The sequence below is a fragment of the Pelophylax lessonae genome, assembly GCF_965119305.1.
Source record: "Pelophylax lessonae genome assembly, chromosome: 1".
NCBI classification, from domain to species: domain Eukaryota; kingdom Metazoa; phylum Chordata; class Amphibia; order Anura; family Ranidae; genus Pelophylax; species Pelophylax lessonae.
In genome coordinates, this window is record NC_138768.1 from 554,257,843 (window position 1) to 554,277,347 (window position 19,505).

The following is a 19,505-nucleotide window of genomic DNA, read 5'->3' on the forward strand; positions in this document are numbered from 1 at the left end:
TCTCCGTCTGGAGAGCCCGCGTGTGGAACTGGGCAAAGGGAATCGCCTCGAAGGCCGACACCATCAACCCCAGGCCCCGCATGCAGGTCCTGAGTGACGAGGACGGATTGTCTCTGAGGGACCTGAGTTCGTCCCGCAAAGTCCGGAGCTTGTCCTCCGGCAAGAACACCTTTGCCTGAGCAGAGTCCAGAACCATTCCCAGATAGGGAAGGTGAAGCGACAGAGACAACGCTGATTTCTGAACGTTGATGGTCCATCCGAACTCCTGAAGCGTCTGTACCGTAATGGACAGGTCACGCACAAGGTCCTGGCTGGCCCTCGATCTCAGAAGCAGATCGTCCAGGTACCCCAGGACCGCAACGTCCTGGGCCCGTAGCAGGCCCAGAACCGAGGCCAACACCTTGGTGAAGACCCTAGGAGCCGAAGCGAGACCGAAAGGTAACGCCACAAACTGGTAGTGGTCCTCTGCGATAGCAAACCGAAGGTACCGCTGATGACCCTCAAAAATGGGGATGTGCAGATACGCATCCTTCAGATCTATCGAAGCCAGGAATTCTCCCGGACTCAAGGAGGCCACAACCGAACGGAGAGACTCCATTCGAAACTTTCGAACACGCACGAAGCGGTTCAGCGCTTTTAGGTCCAGAATAGGACGCACTTTGCCCTCCTTCCTGGGCACAGTGAACAGATTCGAATAAAACCCCCGAAACCTGTCCCGGTGAGGCACCGGTACAATCACTCCCTGAGCAAGCAGGTCCTGCACCGCCTGATGCAAATCCTGCAGATGCCCCGGAAGCAGATGAAGATTGGAGGGAAAGAATCTGTCCGCCGGCCTGGAAAGGAATTCGATCTTGTAACCTGATCGAACGATTTCCTGGACCCACCTGTCCGATACCCGGAGCAGCCAAGGTTGAAGGAAACCGCGCAAACGTCCCCCCACCCCTGAAATGGGTGAGGGCGCCCCTTCAGGCAGAGGCGGATTTTCCCGCCGAGCCGGCGTTGCCGGTCTTCTGCTTACCCGCCCAGGGCTTCTTCTGATTGCTCTGGGCCTTGAAGGGCTTGCCCTTGGATTGGTTCCGAAAGGCACGAAAGGACCCCTGAGTGATCTAGACGCAGAACCCCGCTTGCCTCGGAAGGACTTGTTCTTCGGGTTCTGGGGTAGCATAGTGCTCTTGCCCCCCGTGACGCCTTTCACCAGGGTATCCAACGCCTCGCCAAAGAGGCGAGAGCCTGCATAGGGAAAATCAGCAACTGTTTTCCGTGAGGACTGGTCGGCCGACCAGCTCTTCAGCCATATCAGTCGCCGGTTAAGCACCGCGACACTCGAGAGGCAAGCCACCAAGGGGGCCTCATTTAAGGTTGCATCACACAAATACATGACTCCTTGGTGGATCTGGTCCACCATTTCCAGTCGGGCAGGCGGCACGTCGTCAGACACTAGGTTGTTTCTAAACACCTTGATCCAATCAGCCACCGCCTGAGCCACCATAACGGACACGAAAACGGGTTTGAGCAACGAACCCGCCACCATATAGGAATGGCGGGCTAGAGACTCCAACCGCCGGTCCGTGGGATCCCGGAAAACCGGAGTATCCTCAGTAGGAACCAAGGTAGCCTTGTTCAGTACAGCCACAGTGTGATCTACCTGTGGAGGCACACACCATTGCGATTCCGTAGCCGGCGCAAAAGGATAAAGCAATTTGAACCGACTAGGCACCACGAATGGACGTTTTAACGTGCGTCACATTTCATTGACAGTGTAATGAAATTCAGCTGGGCAGGGAAAAACCTGCGCAGACTTGCGTGTCCTGTGCGTCCCAAAGGAGGACACCACGCCCGGAGGATTGGGCTCATCCACCAAATGCAAGGTTTCTTTTACAGAAACAATCAACTCATCCATGGTCGCCTGTTCTTCAGGTGACCCTGGGGAGGATGTGTCAACACCCTCCACTTCAGCCTCCCCCTCAGACCCCGGGGGGTCTAAGGATGAGCGGGACCCTGAAAAGGGCACGCTCGCAGCAGCAGCCATATCCCCATCTGAATCAGAAGAGAGAGACAGCCTGGGCCGTTTTCTCGCACCCCGTTCAGACATCAGCATTTCCATATTTGCCACTAAAGTCGCAACTACAGCAGCTAAATCAGGGATCGTGCCACATTGCCGCAGTAGCAGCAATGTGAGCAGGGTTGAAGTGGTTAAACCTCAATGGATTTAGAAAGGCTTTGGCATTTTCAGATACTCTTTATTGGCTTCGGTACCAAAATTTCCATTCGGTGCACCTCTAGTAGGCAGTGAAGATTTTGACTGAAGAGTTAAAGAATTCCAAGTAATTAAGAACAAACCGAGCATAGATACTTCTCATAAAAGGGAAAAGGGGATCACCTACAGGACACTAGGTCTCATAGAGAGGGGTGTGTCCAAGGGCTTTGCAAGTGTCCAGTCACCTGAAGGTAGCAATCTAAAACCCAGGGTCTATAAATATCTAGCCTGTGTCTTGTACAAGATGGAACCCTTTTTCCAAAGACGTTCTGTTTATGCAGGCAGCTGCAAAAGATAACCCTCTAGAGTTGCAGGCATAACTTGGCTCATGTAACTGCAAGTATGTAATGTATTTCTAAAGTCATCCATGTTTCTGGTCTCCTACACTTTAGCCACTTCAATACAGGGCACTTTCACCCCCTTCCTGCCCAGATCAATTTTCAGCTTTCGGCGCTGTCACACTTCAAATGACAATTCCAGTGTCATGCAACACTGTACCCAAATTAAAATGTTATAATTTCCCCCCACAAATAGAGCTTTCTTTTGGTGGCAATTGATAATCACCACTGGGTTTTTTATTTTTTGTTAAACAAGTTTTTGTTTCCATTATAAAATTTTGTTTTCTCCTTCACCTACGGGCACTGATGAGGCGACACTGATGGGCACTGATGAGGTGTCACTGATAAGGTGGCACTGATGAGAAGGCATTAATATGAAGCACTGATAGGTGGCACTCATGGGCACTGATGGGCAGCACTGACAGGCATTACTGATGGGCACTGACTGGCATCTGTGATGGGCACTGAGAAATCACTGATTGACATTTTTGATAGGCACTGATTGACATCTGAAACAATATAAATCAACCGCGCTAACCATAACCGTAACTGAAAATAAAGCTGCTAGCACATCAACTGACACCTGTTATATAAACCAAATTAAAACATAAAAGTGCAGCGCTAAATCAGTGAACAAATATAAATTCAATAAATTCATATAACCAATGTATAAAACTTCATAAGTGAGTTCAAAGGGTATGCAGAAATGAAGTAGTGCTTCAAATTCATAAGTGAAGAAAAATTGTGTAAAATCCTGATTGAACCGATTGACAACTGATGAGCACTGATCGATTGCTGTGATTGGCAACTTGGTGCTGCGCTGATAATCAATGTGCTGTGCTGAACAGAGCAGACCACCCCCCCCCCCCCCCCCCATTGGGAGAGCTGCTGATCGCTCTCCCCTGCTCGTGGGAACTGAGGAAATCTGATTACTGGCACTTCCTGGTTACCACTGTGATTGGTCACAGCTGATCACATGGTAAAGAGCCTACGACAACGGCTCTTTACCAAGATTGAAGATGCGGTGTGTCAGAGTGATACACCACACTACTGATCGCCACTCTGTGCGCCCCTGTGGGTGCACTCTACCGGCTTATCCTGCTGGACGTCATATGACGCCCAGTCAGGATAACTGAGCCACCTTGCGGACGTCATTCCACAATAGGCCGTTAGGGAAGTGGGTAAAGTACAATTAAAGTCACAGCAATAGCATGATTTCAATACAACTACATATCGAACAGCCTTCATTATCGGTCTTATCTCCACTTCCAGTTACAGCTTATTTGCAGGGTGTCTGAATATAATTGTGAAGTCCAATAGTTACCAGAGCTGGATTTAAAACACTTCATTTTCACAGCACAGAAAAAAAAAAAAAAAAGTGATCATTTAAACCCCAGTGTTTTGTTTTTTTACTTGATTATTATATAACTGGAGTGTGAGGGCAAAAAACGCATTTCTACTAATGGGGGGGGGGGGGGGGAGGGAAAAAAAAATTGTTTTTTTTTCTAAATGGTCACAAAACGAGGGAGTACAGTACTGTACTGGACTATGAATAGATAAGAGACCAGACTTAACGGGTCCAAAATATACCGGCTACTATAACTGAGATAGTTCCTGAGATAGTTCTGCAACATCACAAAATGCATATTGAAAGGCTGTGATGCAAATTCCAAAATAAAAGGATAATGAATAAACATTGAAAATGTACATTAGACGTATTTAACACTTTTTGGTTTTGGATCTCTTTAAATCAGAGTATGGTTAACTAGGCACAACCCTCTTGTCACTTAGTGAGGTTTCTCACTATTCAACAGAAAACACAAGCACCAGACAAAAAAATAAAACTCACCGAAGAATACAAAGTTTAGGATACAGTATTCCTTAACTCTTTCCCTTAAATATGGATACAAAAAAATAACATTTCACTTTTTCGCACACAAAAAAGCATATTAATGTTAAACTAAAAAAAAAAAAAAAAAAAAAAAAAAACACAACAGAAAAATTACCAAAAGGAAGTAGGGAAATGAAAACAAGATGTGGGAATATTCAATTTGACTATTAAGTCTTTAATAGGAAGAAGCTCTTAGTTTAAGAGCATTGTAAAGTCCGGCTTTGTTGAAAGTATTCCAGTCCAAAAGGCAGCTGCTCGAGGGTATGCAGAGGTGATTAGATCCAAGCAAGGAGTCCCTCTACGTGTTCAGTAACCAATTTGTTCCTGCAAAGACTGGAATCCAAATGTAAAAATCAACTACTGGAGAAAGCAATTTGTACACTGAGTAAGTTGAAGGAGTGGAGAGAGGAAAAAAACAAAACCAAAAAAAAAAAAAAACCTAAAATTTGCACGTATAAAAGAAAGTTAAATTTCGGAAAAGGCAATTCAGATTGCACAGCTGTTAACAAGAAAGGAGAGAAGAGGATTTCTTTCAGCTCATCAATATGATGAGTTGATTCATTGTCAGCATCCAGGCAAGCATTCTACATGATGTTTAGTTTGGATACCACCCTGATCCCCTTCAAAACTATTAAAAAAAATAATTAGGGACTGAATGTATTATCTGGCTTACTTAAAGTGAACAAAAAGATAGTACAGTTCCTGGGGTGGATGAAAAGTCTGTGTCCTCAGTCCAGCCTTAAATTGGGAGCTGGTCTTAAAATACTCCATGAGGCATTAAAGAAAGAGGAAGCTGTGGATTGTCACCCTGCCAGGTTATGACAACCATCATTTGGTGACAAGGTAAGCAGGTGCTATGTACTGGATGTAGGTGGCTTGTCTCCTTCATCGCTAGGTGCTGAGGGGGAAAAAAAAAAAAATAGTTAAAGAGTGTAGCGCAACATCCAAAGTAGCAAAGCAAAATTTTAGGAAAAACGTTAACAAGCATAATAGTGAGTGAAAAAAGAAAAAAGAAAAAAAAAAAAAAAAAAAAAAAAAACTCAGCAACTTGCTTATTTTTGCTACAGTGCCCCACGCCTAAACAACAAACTGAAATTGTAATGCAAGACACTGGCAAGGTATCAAAAGTTTTTGGAAGATCACACATTACATTTTGCACTGCAATCACTAAGGGAATATACAGTTTTTACAAACTTAAACAATGGAGACCAATTTAGGTATTTCCAATTGGTCATCTCATGAGAGAGCTTTCCAAGCCCTAATCCATATGTATAATAGAGTTTGGGTACATCTAGATAGCACAAGGTCTGAGGTCCTTTTAACAAGAAGTGATAGAAAATCCTGAGTTGTCACCAGGATAGAGGGGGGGGGGGGGATCTTCCAATGGGATATAGTTACAACTTCCTAAAATGATTTTACTTTAGGAGAGACTGCCTCACCCTTCCTGTTGTATTTCAAGTGAACTGGCTTTATATTTAGGTGTAAACAAAGCAGATGTAACATGACATCACAGGAGGGGGGTGGAATGAGGCTAATACTTGTCATTTATAAGTAAAATGTTCATTTATTTTACCATCAATGGATTTAGAAAGGGTTTGGTATTTCCAGATGCTTCAAATCAGGGGTATTGAATTATAATTCACAAAGGTCAGACCAGTAAAATTTTCTTCCACCAGAGATCACAACTGCATTTCTCTACAGCCCTCTCCTCCTATATCACAATCCCCAACATCAGTGTCCTCAGCCCCCACACATCACGATAGTGTATTGAACCCTATTCACAAGACACACCTTTAATATTCACAGCCCCTTAAAATCATCACCCCCGCCCCACAGTACTGCCCCTTCATATCTCTCACTCACAGTACTGCCCTCACAGTACTGTCCTCCGTGGACTTTACACCACCCCCCTCCAGAAGAACTGCACACTTCCAAACCCCCCCTAAACACTGCCTCCCCATACACCCCCCCCCCCAAACACTGTGTGCTCTTCCCTTTTCACATCAAACATCTGCCCGATAGCACTGCCTCCTTCACATCATACACACACACACAAACATTTCTGGACCGAGTGTGGGGGCACAGCACAGAAATCAGACACATTAGATGCCAAAATGTGACTGAGCAAAATGGATGTTTGTGACATGCCAAAGCTGTAGGTATCCACAAAAACTGGATTTTTGACTTACTGTAAAATCCTTTTCTCTGAAGTTCATTGACAGAAGCAGCTCCATATTCTTCGTAACCATTGGGTTATGCTGCCCCCTACAGAAGTAGGACACTAGGCAGGAAAAATCTTTACCACGCCTATGGGGTAGTCCCTGGGGGTATACACCCACTCACTCTGCTATAGACATTCAGTTTTGCAAGCAGTGTCGGAAGAGAAAAAACCCCAACCCAACTCATATATAGAGGGGCAGGTGCTGCGTCTGCCAATGAACTTCAGAGAAAAGGATTTTACTGTAAGCCAAAAATCCAGTTTATCATTCATTGACCAACGAAGCTCCATATTCTTCTTAACCATTGGGACGTCCCAAAGCAGTATTAACATGAGGGTTGGGAAAACAACGCAGAAAAGAACATAATTTCCAAAGGCTAAACTTAGCCAACAAGGTAACATGGAGCTCAACCAGGAACAAACTGGAGCTCACCTAGAAAAAAAACATACACCCTCAAAGAGAATCAATTCTCTTAAAACCGCAGCCTGCAAAAACCTTGCGGCCAAAAGAAGCATCCAAAGATGCCAACACATCTACCTTGTAGAATTTTGTGAATGTGTGCACAGACGACCAAGTTGCCGCCTTGCAAACTTGTATCACTGACGCAAGATGGCGAAAAGCCCAAGAGGCACTCAGCACTCAGTAGAATGCGCCTTCACAGGGAAAGGTGGAACCTGACCCTAATTGAATAAGCCTGTACGACAGTCTGCCTGATTAATCTAGATATGGTCACAGCAGACGCAGCCAATCCTATCTGAGGTCTGTCCGTGAGGACAAAAGCGAGTCTGATTTTCCAAAGGACTCAATAGACACCAGGTAAACCCTGATTACCCTAACAAAATCCAAAAGGAAAATTCTTTAGGATGCTTGGGCTTAGGACATAATGAAGGCAGCACAATGTCTTCATTAAAATGGAAAGCCAAGGCCACCTTAAGAAGAAACTACTGATTGGGTCGAAGTACCCCTTGTCTCTGTGGACCACCAGATAAGGTGAGCGGCAGGATAGCGTTGCCAATTTGGATACTCTGCAAGCAGAGATAAAAGCCACTAAAAAGACTGCCTTCTGTGACAGTGTAAGCAGAGGAATCTCCCTGTTTTCAAAAGGAGGTTTCTAAAAAACTGACAGTACCAGGTTACGATCCCACGGAGGTAACGAGGAACGTATAAGGGAAGCCATGTGGCGAACACCCTAAATAAAAATGTGAATCAAAGAATACGTGGCTAAAGGGCGTTGAAAAAACACCACTAGAGCCGACACCTGGCCAACCGCTGCTCAACCCTCCTCTTTACTGTTTTTTATTTTTTGTTTTTTATTGGTTGAGCCAGATGGACTTGTGTCTTTTTTTCAACCTGACTATGTAACCCCTCTTTGGAGTAAAGTCAATATCCAGGGGAAAAGCATAGATCAGCCGATACTGTCCCCAAGGAGCCACTAGTACGTCTGTGTTGTCTGCCAAAGGATCCCGAAAACAGGATACAAACCTCTGTACCTTCCTGTTGAGCCGAGAGACCAACAGATCCACATCGGGAGTCCCCCCACCGGACACACAACAGGTGAAACCCCTTCGGGTGAAGGGACCATTCTCCCTGATCGAACATCTGACTACTCAGGTAATCCGCCTGCCAATTCTCCACTCCAGGGATATGCACGGCGGATAGGGCTGGAACAAAGTTTTCTGCCCAGATTAAGATCTCTGCCACCTCTCGAGCCGCTAGGACACACTTGGTGCCCCCTTGATGATTGACGCAAGTCATGGCAGCAGCAATATGTGATTGAATCCGAACCGGACACCCTCAAAGGTAATTTGTCCAGTAAATCAAGCAAAGCTTTATTGCTCTGCGTTCCATAATATTGATCGGTAATCTGGACTCCTTTAGAGTTCAGGTCCCCTGGACATGCATCTTTCCAAGTACTCCCACTCCAACCAAACAGGCTGGCATCTATGGTAACCACAGTCAAATACAGAGCCAGGGAGCAGAGCCACCACAGCAGAACACTTCTTGTGTTTTTGGCTCAGCAGGATCAGATAGCCCAAAGATTTTGGATCCTTGCTTCACTTGACAAGAAATTCTCTTTGCAGAGGTCTCATGTGAAACTGTGCGAACGGAACCGCCTTGAAAAAGGTAGACACCATCAGGCCCAGCCCCCGCAAGCAAGTTCATAGAAATGATAGTTTGCTGGATAACAGCAGGTGAATTGCCCTCTGCAATTTTTGGCTGTTTGTCCAGAGGAAGAAACACCCTTACTGAAGCGGAGTTCAGAGTGAGTCCCAGATAATCCAGTTTGGTGGATGGGACTAGACCATATTTCTGGAAATTAATGTTCCAACCGAACTCTTGCAGAATCCGTACAGTGATGGTTAAGTCGGCCAGCAGGGCTGAATGGGAGCCTGCTCCTAAGAGGAGATCGTTCAGGTACCCCAGTACTGCAATCCCCCCACAGTAATGTCAATACCGGAGCCAACACATTGGTGAAGAACGTGGGAGCTGAGGCGAGACCAAAGGGTAACGCCACAAATTGATAATGCTCCTCGCCCACAGCGAAGCAAAGGAAACGCTGGTGTCCAGCATAAATAGGGATGTGAAGGTAGGCGTCCTTGATATCGATAGAGGCCAAAAGGTCTCCTTGGTGTAGGGATGCCACTACCGTGCCAATGGACTCCATTCAAAATTTCTATACCCACACAAAGCAGTTCAGAGCCTTGGAGGTCCACAATAGGACACACTTGCCATCTTTCCTGGGCACAGTGAACAGTAAAACCCTTAAAAGGATTCCCGAGGGGGAACCGGCCCAATCACCCCTGCAACAGCAAATCTTGTACCGCTTCTAGTAGATCCCTTAACCAGTCTGGAGATCGGCGTAGATTGGGTGTGAAGAATCTGTCCGAAGGTCAAGACCTGAATCAGTTTGTGGACCAATTCGTCCTTAATCAAGAAGGTCCATGGTTTCGGAAAGAAACAATGACGAGGGCTTAACTGCAGAACTAGAGGAACCTTCTCTGGGTTTACCCGATCATGTCTTCTAGGACCCCCCCCCCCCCGATCCTTCTCCTGCCTGCAGGAGGCATGAAAGGGCCGCTTGTATGCTGAAAAAGAGGGACCATGTCATGACGAGGAGATGAAGCAGATCTCTGAGCAGATTGATGAAGACGAGTACTCTTCTCACCAGTAAGACCCTTAAAAAGTTCATCAAAAGAAGAAACCATGCAGGTCTGACAGAGCCTTTTTGTAAGCCTGGTCTGCACACCAGCTTTTTAGCCACACAATGCATCTCATGGTTACCCCTACCACGGATACTCTAGCCGCAAGGGGGGGACACATCTAAAGACGCATCACATATACATTTTATACCCGGGACCATTTTGTCCGCCAGTTTGGCAAAGTCAGGGGAAGCTGTCTCGCTTCCAAATCACTCTTCAAGAGCTTGGCTCATGCCGTAATGGTCTGGGACAACAGAGCGATCATGAAGACCAGTCTAAGTATTTAGCCCACTATCATATGTAAGTGGCGGGACAGAGCTTCTTCCTTCTATCAACAGGGTCTTTAAAGACCGGAGGCTCCTCCACCGGAATCACAATGGATTTGTTCAGTCAGGAGACTGGGCGGACCACCTTCATTTTTTGATCACAGCGTCCGCAAAGGGATAGCATCTCATGAAACGCTTCGGCACCACTAACGTGTTTAAGGTGCCCCACTGTTCAGTGACAATTTTCCCAAAAATTTCCGGACAAGGGAAAACCTTGCAAAATATAAAAGTATGGCGCTGAACAAAAAGTGAATCACAATATAAAAATTAGCTAAACCACAACGTGCTAAATGAAGGGTGAGGTAAAATATGTCAAACTTTGGTGCTCAATCAATAAAGAGTGACAACAACATAAATCAAGTCTCTGGTGCTCAAAAAATATCAAAACAGATAATCCAAATATCAGCAGCTGATGGAAAATCTTAAACTTGATAGGAGTTTGAATTCCTTTAAGCCTCCACCTCCACTCGTTCACCCAGTGCAAGCAAATTTTACTGCTTACCAGAAATATAGGACCCCTTGATAATAGGGGGGTCACTTAAGCGTAATCCTTTCAGCGTGTGATCCGACCAGACCATATAGATCTCACATCAATATATATCCACATACAAATTGGCACTTGGTGTAGAAAACAATTTTAGCTGTGCAAAATGCGCAAGGACAATCTTAGCAATCCGTTGGTGGTAAATGCCGCAACCAAAGCCTGACTCCCCAACTCTCCGACTTTCTACTTCATCGGTAGTCATATCCTACAGGTGTTTGTTTTTCAGCAAGCAGAGTCTACCTAAAGTCCTTTAAGTGTACACACAGACGAAAAATAACAAGCATGGATTCAAGCCGGCACGGCCGCCTGCAGTGCGGACCGTGCAAAGGATATTGACGGCACGGCTCTCTTCAAATACTATGCGTTTCCCCCGAATGGACTTCTGCTGGGACAGGAGAAAACCTTGACCGACTTGGGATTTTGTGTCTGCCAAAAGACACCTGCGTCCCTGACGCTGAAGAATCATCTGCCATTTTTAGTTTGCTGCACTGACACCAAGTGCCTCCACCAGCGCTTTTTCCCCGCACAGCTGCAGATGAGATTATATTGTCCGAATCCGAGTGCGATGATGCAGACCCTTCAGGGTAACTCACATCCGTGGCAGCCATATCAACCTCAGAATCCGAGGATACAGATGAGGCACGTGAGGGCAGCGGGCGCTTTTTACATAACGTTTGACACCAGGGTTTAAAAAAACAAAACAAAAAAAAGAAAAAACGCCATTAAGGCAGACAAGGGTTGCGACCCAGAGATCCCAACAACACCAAAGAGGGGATCAGTAGGTGATACTTACTCCTGGGACTCATGTTAACCCGGGGACAGGGCAGTGTCACTTTAAGAATACTGTAAAAAAAAAAAAAAAAAAAAAACGGCCCCACACCGCTGCACCAGCGGTACTACAAGTCCCAGCACACTAAGTTATATACAAGTCCCAGCACACTAAGTTATATACAAGTCCCAACACACTAAGCAATATAGTATAGTAAGGGAACAACCTACAGGGACCCCAATAGACTCACCACCGCCCGATATTCGGGAGAGCCGAGCCTGTCTGAAGTGTACAGAAAACAATCCTCACAGGAAATGGAAGTACCTGGGTCAGCACCAGAGGTAAAAGCCTTGCCACTCACTGCTGTACAGCATTCTCGGACTCCACGAAAATGGCCGCCTAATGCATTTCAATAGGGAAAACAACAAAATGGCCGCCCAATGCATTTCAATAGGGAAACTACTAAAAAATGGCTGCCGAGCCTTGTACAGCTGATCTACAAGAAAATGGCGGTGTCCACGGCACGCTATGCGGTCTACAGAATCCCCTGAGGGGTCAAGCGATCAATCAGGCATGGGGGGGGGGGGGGCCTGGCAGGGAACCCCACCAGAATTAACCCCCCCTCCCAGCGGATCACCCCCGAGGGCCCCAATCGCCTGCTACAGCCCCTGCACCGTACCCGGCTAAGGTAGGGACCCCCTATAAAATAGTGGGGAGGATGGCCTGAGGGGGGAGCCTTTGATGATCGATGGTTCCTAGGGACCCCATATACAAGGGGGGTAACCCGAAGGTCCGACCGTCCCAGGGAGGGGCCCACTTCCACCCCAAGACTGCAAGAGCTATAAGGGAACACTACTCACCATACCAACATATTCGGGTGGGCGCCACTCCGGACAGACCATCTCCCCACCCGGGGTGGGGGTGCCGACGGCCAAGGGATATGCTGCGACTCAAGCCTAACCAGGTCGTGTGCTTCCCAGCGAGGTGTTTCACTCGCGGGCCAGCCCCCGTCCAGTGGGACTATGTTGTGGCAAGGCCTAGCGCCCAGCTGCGACCGGCACACGCTCGCTGCCCAGACTGGGGGACCATAAGGATCTAGAATATCGAGTGGGATGCCCAGCCAGGCTGTTAATTGTAGTTTTCTCAGGAACAAAACTAGCTAAAAAAAAAAAAAAAAAAAAAATTTTTTTTTTTTTTTAGACAAAAGGTTCCCTTTTTACATAAAAAACATGCTAGAACCGAAATCCCAGCAGGGAACTAGGTCCTTACTCCTGACTAGGCAGAAAAAAACCCGAATGCCTATAGCAGAGTGAGTGGGTGTATACTCTCAGGGACTGCCCCACAGGCGTGGTGGTAAAGCTTTTATTTTTCCTGCCTAGTGTCGTACACTCCTGTAGGTGGCAGTATAACCCAATGGTCAAGAAGAATATGGAGCTGCGTCTGTCAAACGATAGAGAAAAGTTTTGGTTAAAGGAAATTTAGCTTGTAATTGATATTAACCAGTTAAGGACCACTCTAATGTAGATTTGCACTATATATATATATATATATATATATATATATATATATATATATATATATATATATATATATATATATATATATGGACATTTTCACTTAGGCATGTAGTCACTTTTGTTGCCAGCAGTTTAGACATTATTGGCTGTGTGTGGAGTTATTTTGAGGGGACAGCAAATTTACACTGTAAGGGCTCTTTCACACGGGCCGCCTCCGTAGGCGGATCCGTGCTGCTCAGCGGGGATTGATCCGCCGATCCCCGCTGAGCCGGCTGATGACAGCTCCGTCTCCGCTTGCAGTGCGGAGAGGGAGGTGTCACAGCTCCCGCTGCTCTCTATGGGGGATCGGATGAGAGCGGACCGTCTGTCCGCTCTGAACCGATCCGATCCCTGAACGGATGGAAAAATAGGGTTTTTGACTCGCCTTAAAATCCTTTTCTCTTAAGTTCATTGACGGACGCAGTTCTCTGATCCATATCAGTAGGGTTATACTGCGTCCTACAGGAGTAGGACACTAGGCAGAAAAAACGTTCTGGCTACGCCTATGGGCAGTCCCGGAGTGTACACCCTTTCACTTCCTGCATAGGATGTCAGTTTTGTATCAAAGCAGTGTCCGAAAGGAACACCAACCCAACTCAAAATAGAGGGGCGGGGACTGTGTCCCGTCAATTAACTTGAGAAAAGTATTTTACGGTAAGTCAAAAATCCAGTTTTCTCCATCTTTCATTGACTGACGCAGCTCTCTGATCCATTCCAGTAGGGACGTCCCAAAGCAGTGCCATACAATTAGGGGTGGGAACAGCAGAAAAGAACAAGTGCCCAAGGCTAAACATAGCCGACCAGGCAACATAAGACTCCTCAGAACAAAAGATGAGGCCCACCTGAAACAAACAGTAAACACCCTCAAGGAAGGCCAAAAGCCCTCCAGACAGCAGCCAGGAAAAACTTTGCAGCCAAAAGAGGAATCCGCAGATGCCAGCACATCTACCTTATAAAAATTGGTAAAGGTGTGAACAGATGAAGCACTAACCAGGTCCGACCCAGTTTAGCTTCCGAGATCAGACGAGAGCGGGCGCATTCAGGGTGGTGTGGCCGAAGGCCCAGGTAACCGCCTTGCAACCTGAAGCACAGATGCCTGTATGGCGAAAAACCCAGGAGGCACCAGGCGCCCGAGTAAAATGCGCCAAAACAGGGAAAGGTAGGACCTGACCCTTAATTGAATAAGCCTGCACCACCGACTATCCGATCCATCTGGAAATAGTCGCAGCAGGCGCAGGCAGCCCTGTTCTTGGGCCATCCGTAAGTACAGAGAGCAAGCCTGACTCACGAAAAGACAATGCCAAGTACACCTTGAGTGCGCAAACTCTATGCAGAGTACGCAATGAACATTCCTTAGGATGCAAGGACACAAGATGGTAATACAACGTCCTCGTCCAAGTGAACACCAGAAACCACCGTCGGAGGGAAGGACGGATCCAGACGAAGTACCACTTGACCCCATGAACCAACATAGGGAGAACGACAGGACAAGTCGCCAGTGCCGACACCCTGCACACAGAGTGACAGCAACCAGAAGGCCACCTTCTATAATAAGGTAGCCAGGGGATAACCACAAATACTTGCAAACGGAGGTACTTGAAGAACCGACTGCACCAAATCAAGGACCCCAGTTGGTGACGAAGGTCGCACCGGAAGTACCAAGTGTCGTACTCCCTGGAGGAAGTTACGCACCAGAAAACGGGTGGCCAATGGTCTTTGGAAGAAAATTGCCAAAGCCGAAACCTGACAGTACTCAAGGCCAACTTTTGATCAACTCCACGTTGAAGGAAGCCAAGATCCGGGCCACCGAGTAAGAGCGAGGGGGAGCCCAAGGAGACTCACACCACACAATACACGACTTTCTCGTATGAGGAAAAATTATCCTGGAAGTTACTCCCCACGCTTTAAGCAGGGTGGGAATCACTGAAGCAGACAATCCCCCGTCCTTCAGCCTCTGGCTTTAAACAGCCAAGCCGAAAAAGCCAGCGACCGTAAAAATGGATTTTTGTAAAATCTTACCGTAAAATCCTTTTCTCTTAGCTCATTGACAGACGTAGTCCTCGGTGATTCAACACCCTCGGGTTATGCTGCCCTCTACAGGAGTAGGACTAGACAGGAAAGAAAACGTTCTGGCCACACCCTAGGGGCAGTCCCAGAGGGTATATCCTCTCACTTCCTGCCCTAGCACATCAGTTATGTCACAAAGCAGTGTTTAGAGAATTTAACCCAACCCAACTCAAAAACAGAGGGGCGGGTACTACGTCTGTCAATGAGCTAAGAGAAAAGGATTTTACGGTAAGATTTTACAAAAATCCATTTTTCTCTATCGCTCATTGACAGACGTAGTCCTCGGTGATTCAACACCCTCGGGACATCCCAAAGCAGTACCACAAATGAGGGGTGGGAAAATGGAAATCAAATCCAATCTAGAAGGCCCAACCGGTGCCAACTAGAAGTTTACAATGCTCATCCTCAATGATGAGACTCAACAGAAATTTTTCAACAGAAAAAAACCCCCGAGGTAGACCACCGGTCTCCTCAAATTGCGGCCTGCAAAACCTTGCGGCCAAATGAGGCATCCGCCGATGCCATCACATCAATCTTATAAAATTTTGTAAAGGTATGTACCGACGACCAGGTGGCCGCCTTACATACCTGGACCACTGACGCCTGATGGCGATAGGCCCAGGAAGTACTGAGCGCTCGAGTGAAGTGCGCCCTAACAGGGAATGGAGGATTCCGACCCTTAATAGAATAAGCCTGTACCACCGTCTGACTGATCCATATAGATATGGTCACGGCAGACACAGGCAACCCCCTTCAAGGGCTATCCGTGATCACAAAAAGGGAGTCCGTCTTACGAAAACCACTTTAGGAAGGAAGGATGGATTCGGAAGAAGAACCACCTTATCGCTATGAACCACCAGATCTGGGGAACGACAGGATAATGCGGCCAGTTCTGACACCCTGCGTACAGAAGTAATGGCCACCAAGAAGGCCACCTTCTGGGATAATGTAAGCAAGGGAATCTCCCTAATATCTTTAAAGAGAAGTTTCTGAAGAACCGACCACACTAAATTAAGATCCCAGGCGGTAAGGGTGCGCGCACTGGCGGAGCCAGATGTTGCACCCCCTGGATGAAATTCCGCACCAAGGAATGATTAGCCAAAGGTTTCTTCAAAGAAGATTGCTAACGCCAAAAACCTGACCCTTGATCGTGCTCAAGGATAGTTTCTGCTCAACCTCTTGTTGCAGACAGACCAAAATTCGGGTCACCGAATAGGTATGTGGGGGGAAATCCAATAGATTCACACCATGCAATATAAGACTTCCATGTGCTGGAAGTCGCTTTCCTTGCTTTAACTGGAGGTAGGAATAACTGAAGCTGACACTCCCTTGTCCTTCAGTACCTGGGTCTCAATGGCCAGGCCATTAAGCCCGCGACTGTAAAGCAAGATGGAAGATCGGTCCCTGAGACCGCAAATCCTCCCTGAGAGGAATTCTCCAAGGAGCGTCTGCGACTAGCCTCACCAAGTCGGCGTACCAGGCTCGACGAGGTCAGTCCGGAATTTCCAGAATAACTGGAATTCCCTCCAACTCTATCCTGCGAAGAAGTTCCCGCAGCAACTTGAGAGGATGCCGTAGCTGATACTGCCCCCACGGGGCGATCAGCGTTTCTGCTGCGTCCGCTAGAGGATCGCGGCGTGAGCTACAAACCTCCGCACCTTCCTGTTAAGCCAAGGTGCCAACAGATCCACATCCGGGATGTCCCAATGAAGGGACAGCTAGTGAAAAACCTCTGGATGAAGAGGCCATATGCGATTGGATCCAAATCGGGCTGCTCTAGAGCTGCTCGATCCAGTAAATCAGACAAAATCTGATCGCTCTCAGTTCCGATACCCTTATTGCTAATCTGGATACTATCGGAAGAAATGACTTCTCCTGGTTGAGCATCGGAGACTTCCTGGTCCGCTCGCTCAACCGGATCCGATTGTCCAGGGAATCGGAATTCCGATTCCATTAAAAAAGAATCTCCTTCAGGAGAATTCGGGTATGAGACTGGGTATACGGTACTGCCTCTAAGAAGGCCACCATCAGTCCCAGCCAATTGACGGACAGCAACATCCGAATCGTTGACTGAACCTTCTGGAGTTTCTCCGCAAGGAGAAACTCTCTTGCCCAGGATGTATCCAACCTTAGGCCCAGATAGTTCAGTCTCCTGGTGGGAACCAGGGATGATCTTTGGGAAAGCGAAAAAACGCTGATGTCCTGCGATGATGGGGATATAAAGATAGGCCTCCTAAATGTCTATGGACGCCAGGAAATCCCCCTGATGCAGGGAGGCCACCACTGTACGGATGGACTCTATTTCTTCCCAAGTCCAGATTTGGACGCACCTTGCCCTCTTTCCTGGGCATTGTGAATAGGTTTGAATAGAACCCCTGAAACCGTTCAATGTTAGAAGGGAAGAATCGCACCGGTGGAAGTGATCGAAACTTAATCCTGTGTCCTCCAGAAACCGGTGAAGACATCCCCCCCCCACCCCAGAGATGGGTAGGGGCGCATCAGGCTGTATCTTCAGGCTTGGCTGAGCCGGACTTTTTGTTTAGCCGACCAGCGCCCTTTGAAACCCCTCTAAAGGGGCTTTGAGGGTTTCGCCTTATCGCCCGCCCTGGCGGAATGAACAACTCTTTATGAGCAGAAAAGGAAGGTCCTCGTTAGTTACGAGGTCCTTTTATCCTAACAGTCTGTGGCAAGACAGCAGGTGGTACCATCTATCCTATAAAGAGGAATTCCTCAAACGGATAGCACCTAGCCATGCGTTTGGAAATAACAGGGGTTCGTTTCAAAACGACCCCATTTGGGTAAAGGAAAATCCTTCGCCCTTTTGGTAGGCTAACAAGTACCAAAAAGGAATCTCAGTCTCAGCTACCTCTGCCGGTGTAACCTCAAGACTAAAGGTTTCCCGGACGGACACAACTAGTGCATCCACCACTCTTGTGCTATGGCGGAGGCAGAAACGTGCTCCTCACTGCTGAGGAGATATTACCTGAGACAACAGCCCCCTAAGAGGGACTTGCAACTGCATTGACCAGCTCCGAATCCGTATCTGAAGTATCTGATAAACAATAGGGGTAGGCGGGGGTCGCTTCTTGACCCCCGTCCCTGACAGGCCACCTCCACCCGGGATACCAAAGACTCCAAAACTGCTGATAATGCATTAAAAACAAGTGGGGTACTGGAGGGTCCTGCGGCCACCTTGAGGGGATCAGGTGGGGATACCTATGCAGCAGGGTCAATGATTATACAAGACACTTGCCAGCGACAAAAAATGACAAAGTAAAAAACTTTTTTTTTTTTTTTTTTGTGTCCCCCATTCGCAACAGCGCCCCCTCAGTGTTACCTGCCTTTTTGGACCCCACAGAGAGAGAGAGAGAGAGAGAGAGAGAGAGAGAGACCCCAAGGCTCATCCCTGATGCACAGAAGTTTTCATCAGCTTGCTCAGTGCTTGTCTTGTTACAGACAGGAAGTCTTTGGCCCTATTTCCTGGGTAAAGGAGGCGGCTCCGCCCCTTAACACGCCTGCCGGCGCCTCCCCCTGGCTCCATGAGGTGTTTGAGTCACCTCAAACATGGCCGCCCCCATGCTGGAGACACGAGGCTACACCAAAATGGCGGCCTTGTGCGATCTACCAGACAATGGCGGCGGCCTGCACAGAATAACGGCATGTCTGCAGAAGGATCTCGGCCTCACAACCCTTCACCCTCATGGTGGTCAGCGGTACCGGACCCTGGCGGGCCGTATGCGGTCCGTGGCCGTCGGGAGGCATCTGCTTAGCTGGAGGAATGATCTGGAATGCAGTATACATGTATAGACATCGCCCTGTGGCTACTGACAGGTAGGATACCTTATACTATCACAGTAAAGTTCTAGTACTGCCACTGACTACAATTTTTCACATTTTTACAATTAGATGGTCAGCTCCCAAACCAAGCCTCCTGGCTTCTTGTACACAAAAATCACACTCAATTAGGGGGATCTGTGACATGTTATAGGATAGAGGGGAACCCATCCTTACCATTACAGAGAGGGGCCCGCGTTCACCACAAGACCCGTCAGGGGGAAAGGGGGAACATACTACTCACCATACCGGAACCAGGCGGGCGCCAACTCCTGACAGTACCCCTCTCCACCGAGGTAGGAGGGCTGTCGACCAATACGGACGCCGTGACTCATGGTCTTTGGCGTTTCAGCGAGACGTTTAACTCGCAGGGTCAGTCCCCGTCCAGTGGGACTATGTCGCGGCCGACCCAGCGCGGAGCTATGGCCTGCACGCGCTCGTAGGCTGAACTGGGGTGACCACTGGACCTCAACATCCAGCCCGTCGCCCAGTTCAGCTTTCTTG

The 19,505-nt window shown here is 47.7% G+C and overlaps 1 protein-coding gene across 2 annotated transcripts in view; it reads right to left on the minus strand.

The window, feature by feature from the left end:
• Positions 1 to 4,451: 4,451 nt before the first annotated feature.
• Positions 4,452 to 19,505, minus strand: part of RANBP3 (RAN binding protein 3) — a 164,338-nt gene continuing 149,284 nt past the window's right edge. For both annotated transcript variants that reach the window (XM_082245300.1, XM_082245299.1), the window contains one exon: positions 4,452 to 5,384. In XM_082245300.1, coding sequence (XP_082101426.1) covers positions 5,341 to 5,384 — 44 coding nt within the window. In that variant the 3' untranslated portion in view covers positions 4,452 to 5,340. The remainder of the gene's footprint in view (positions 5,385 to 19,505) is intronic.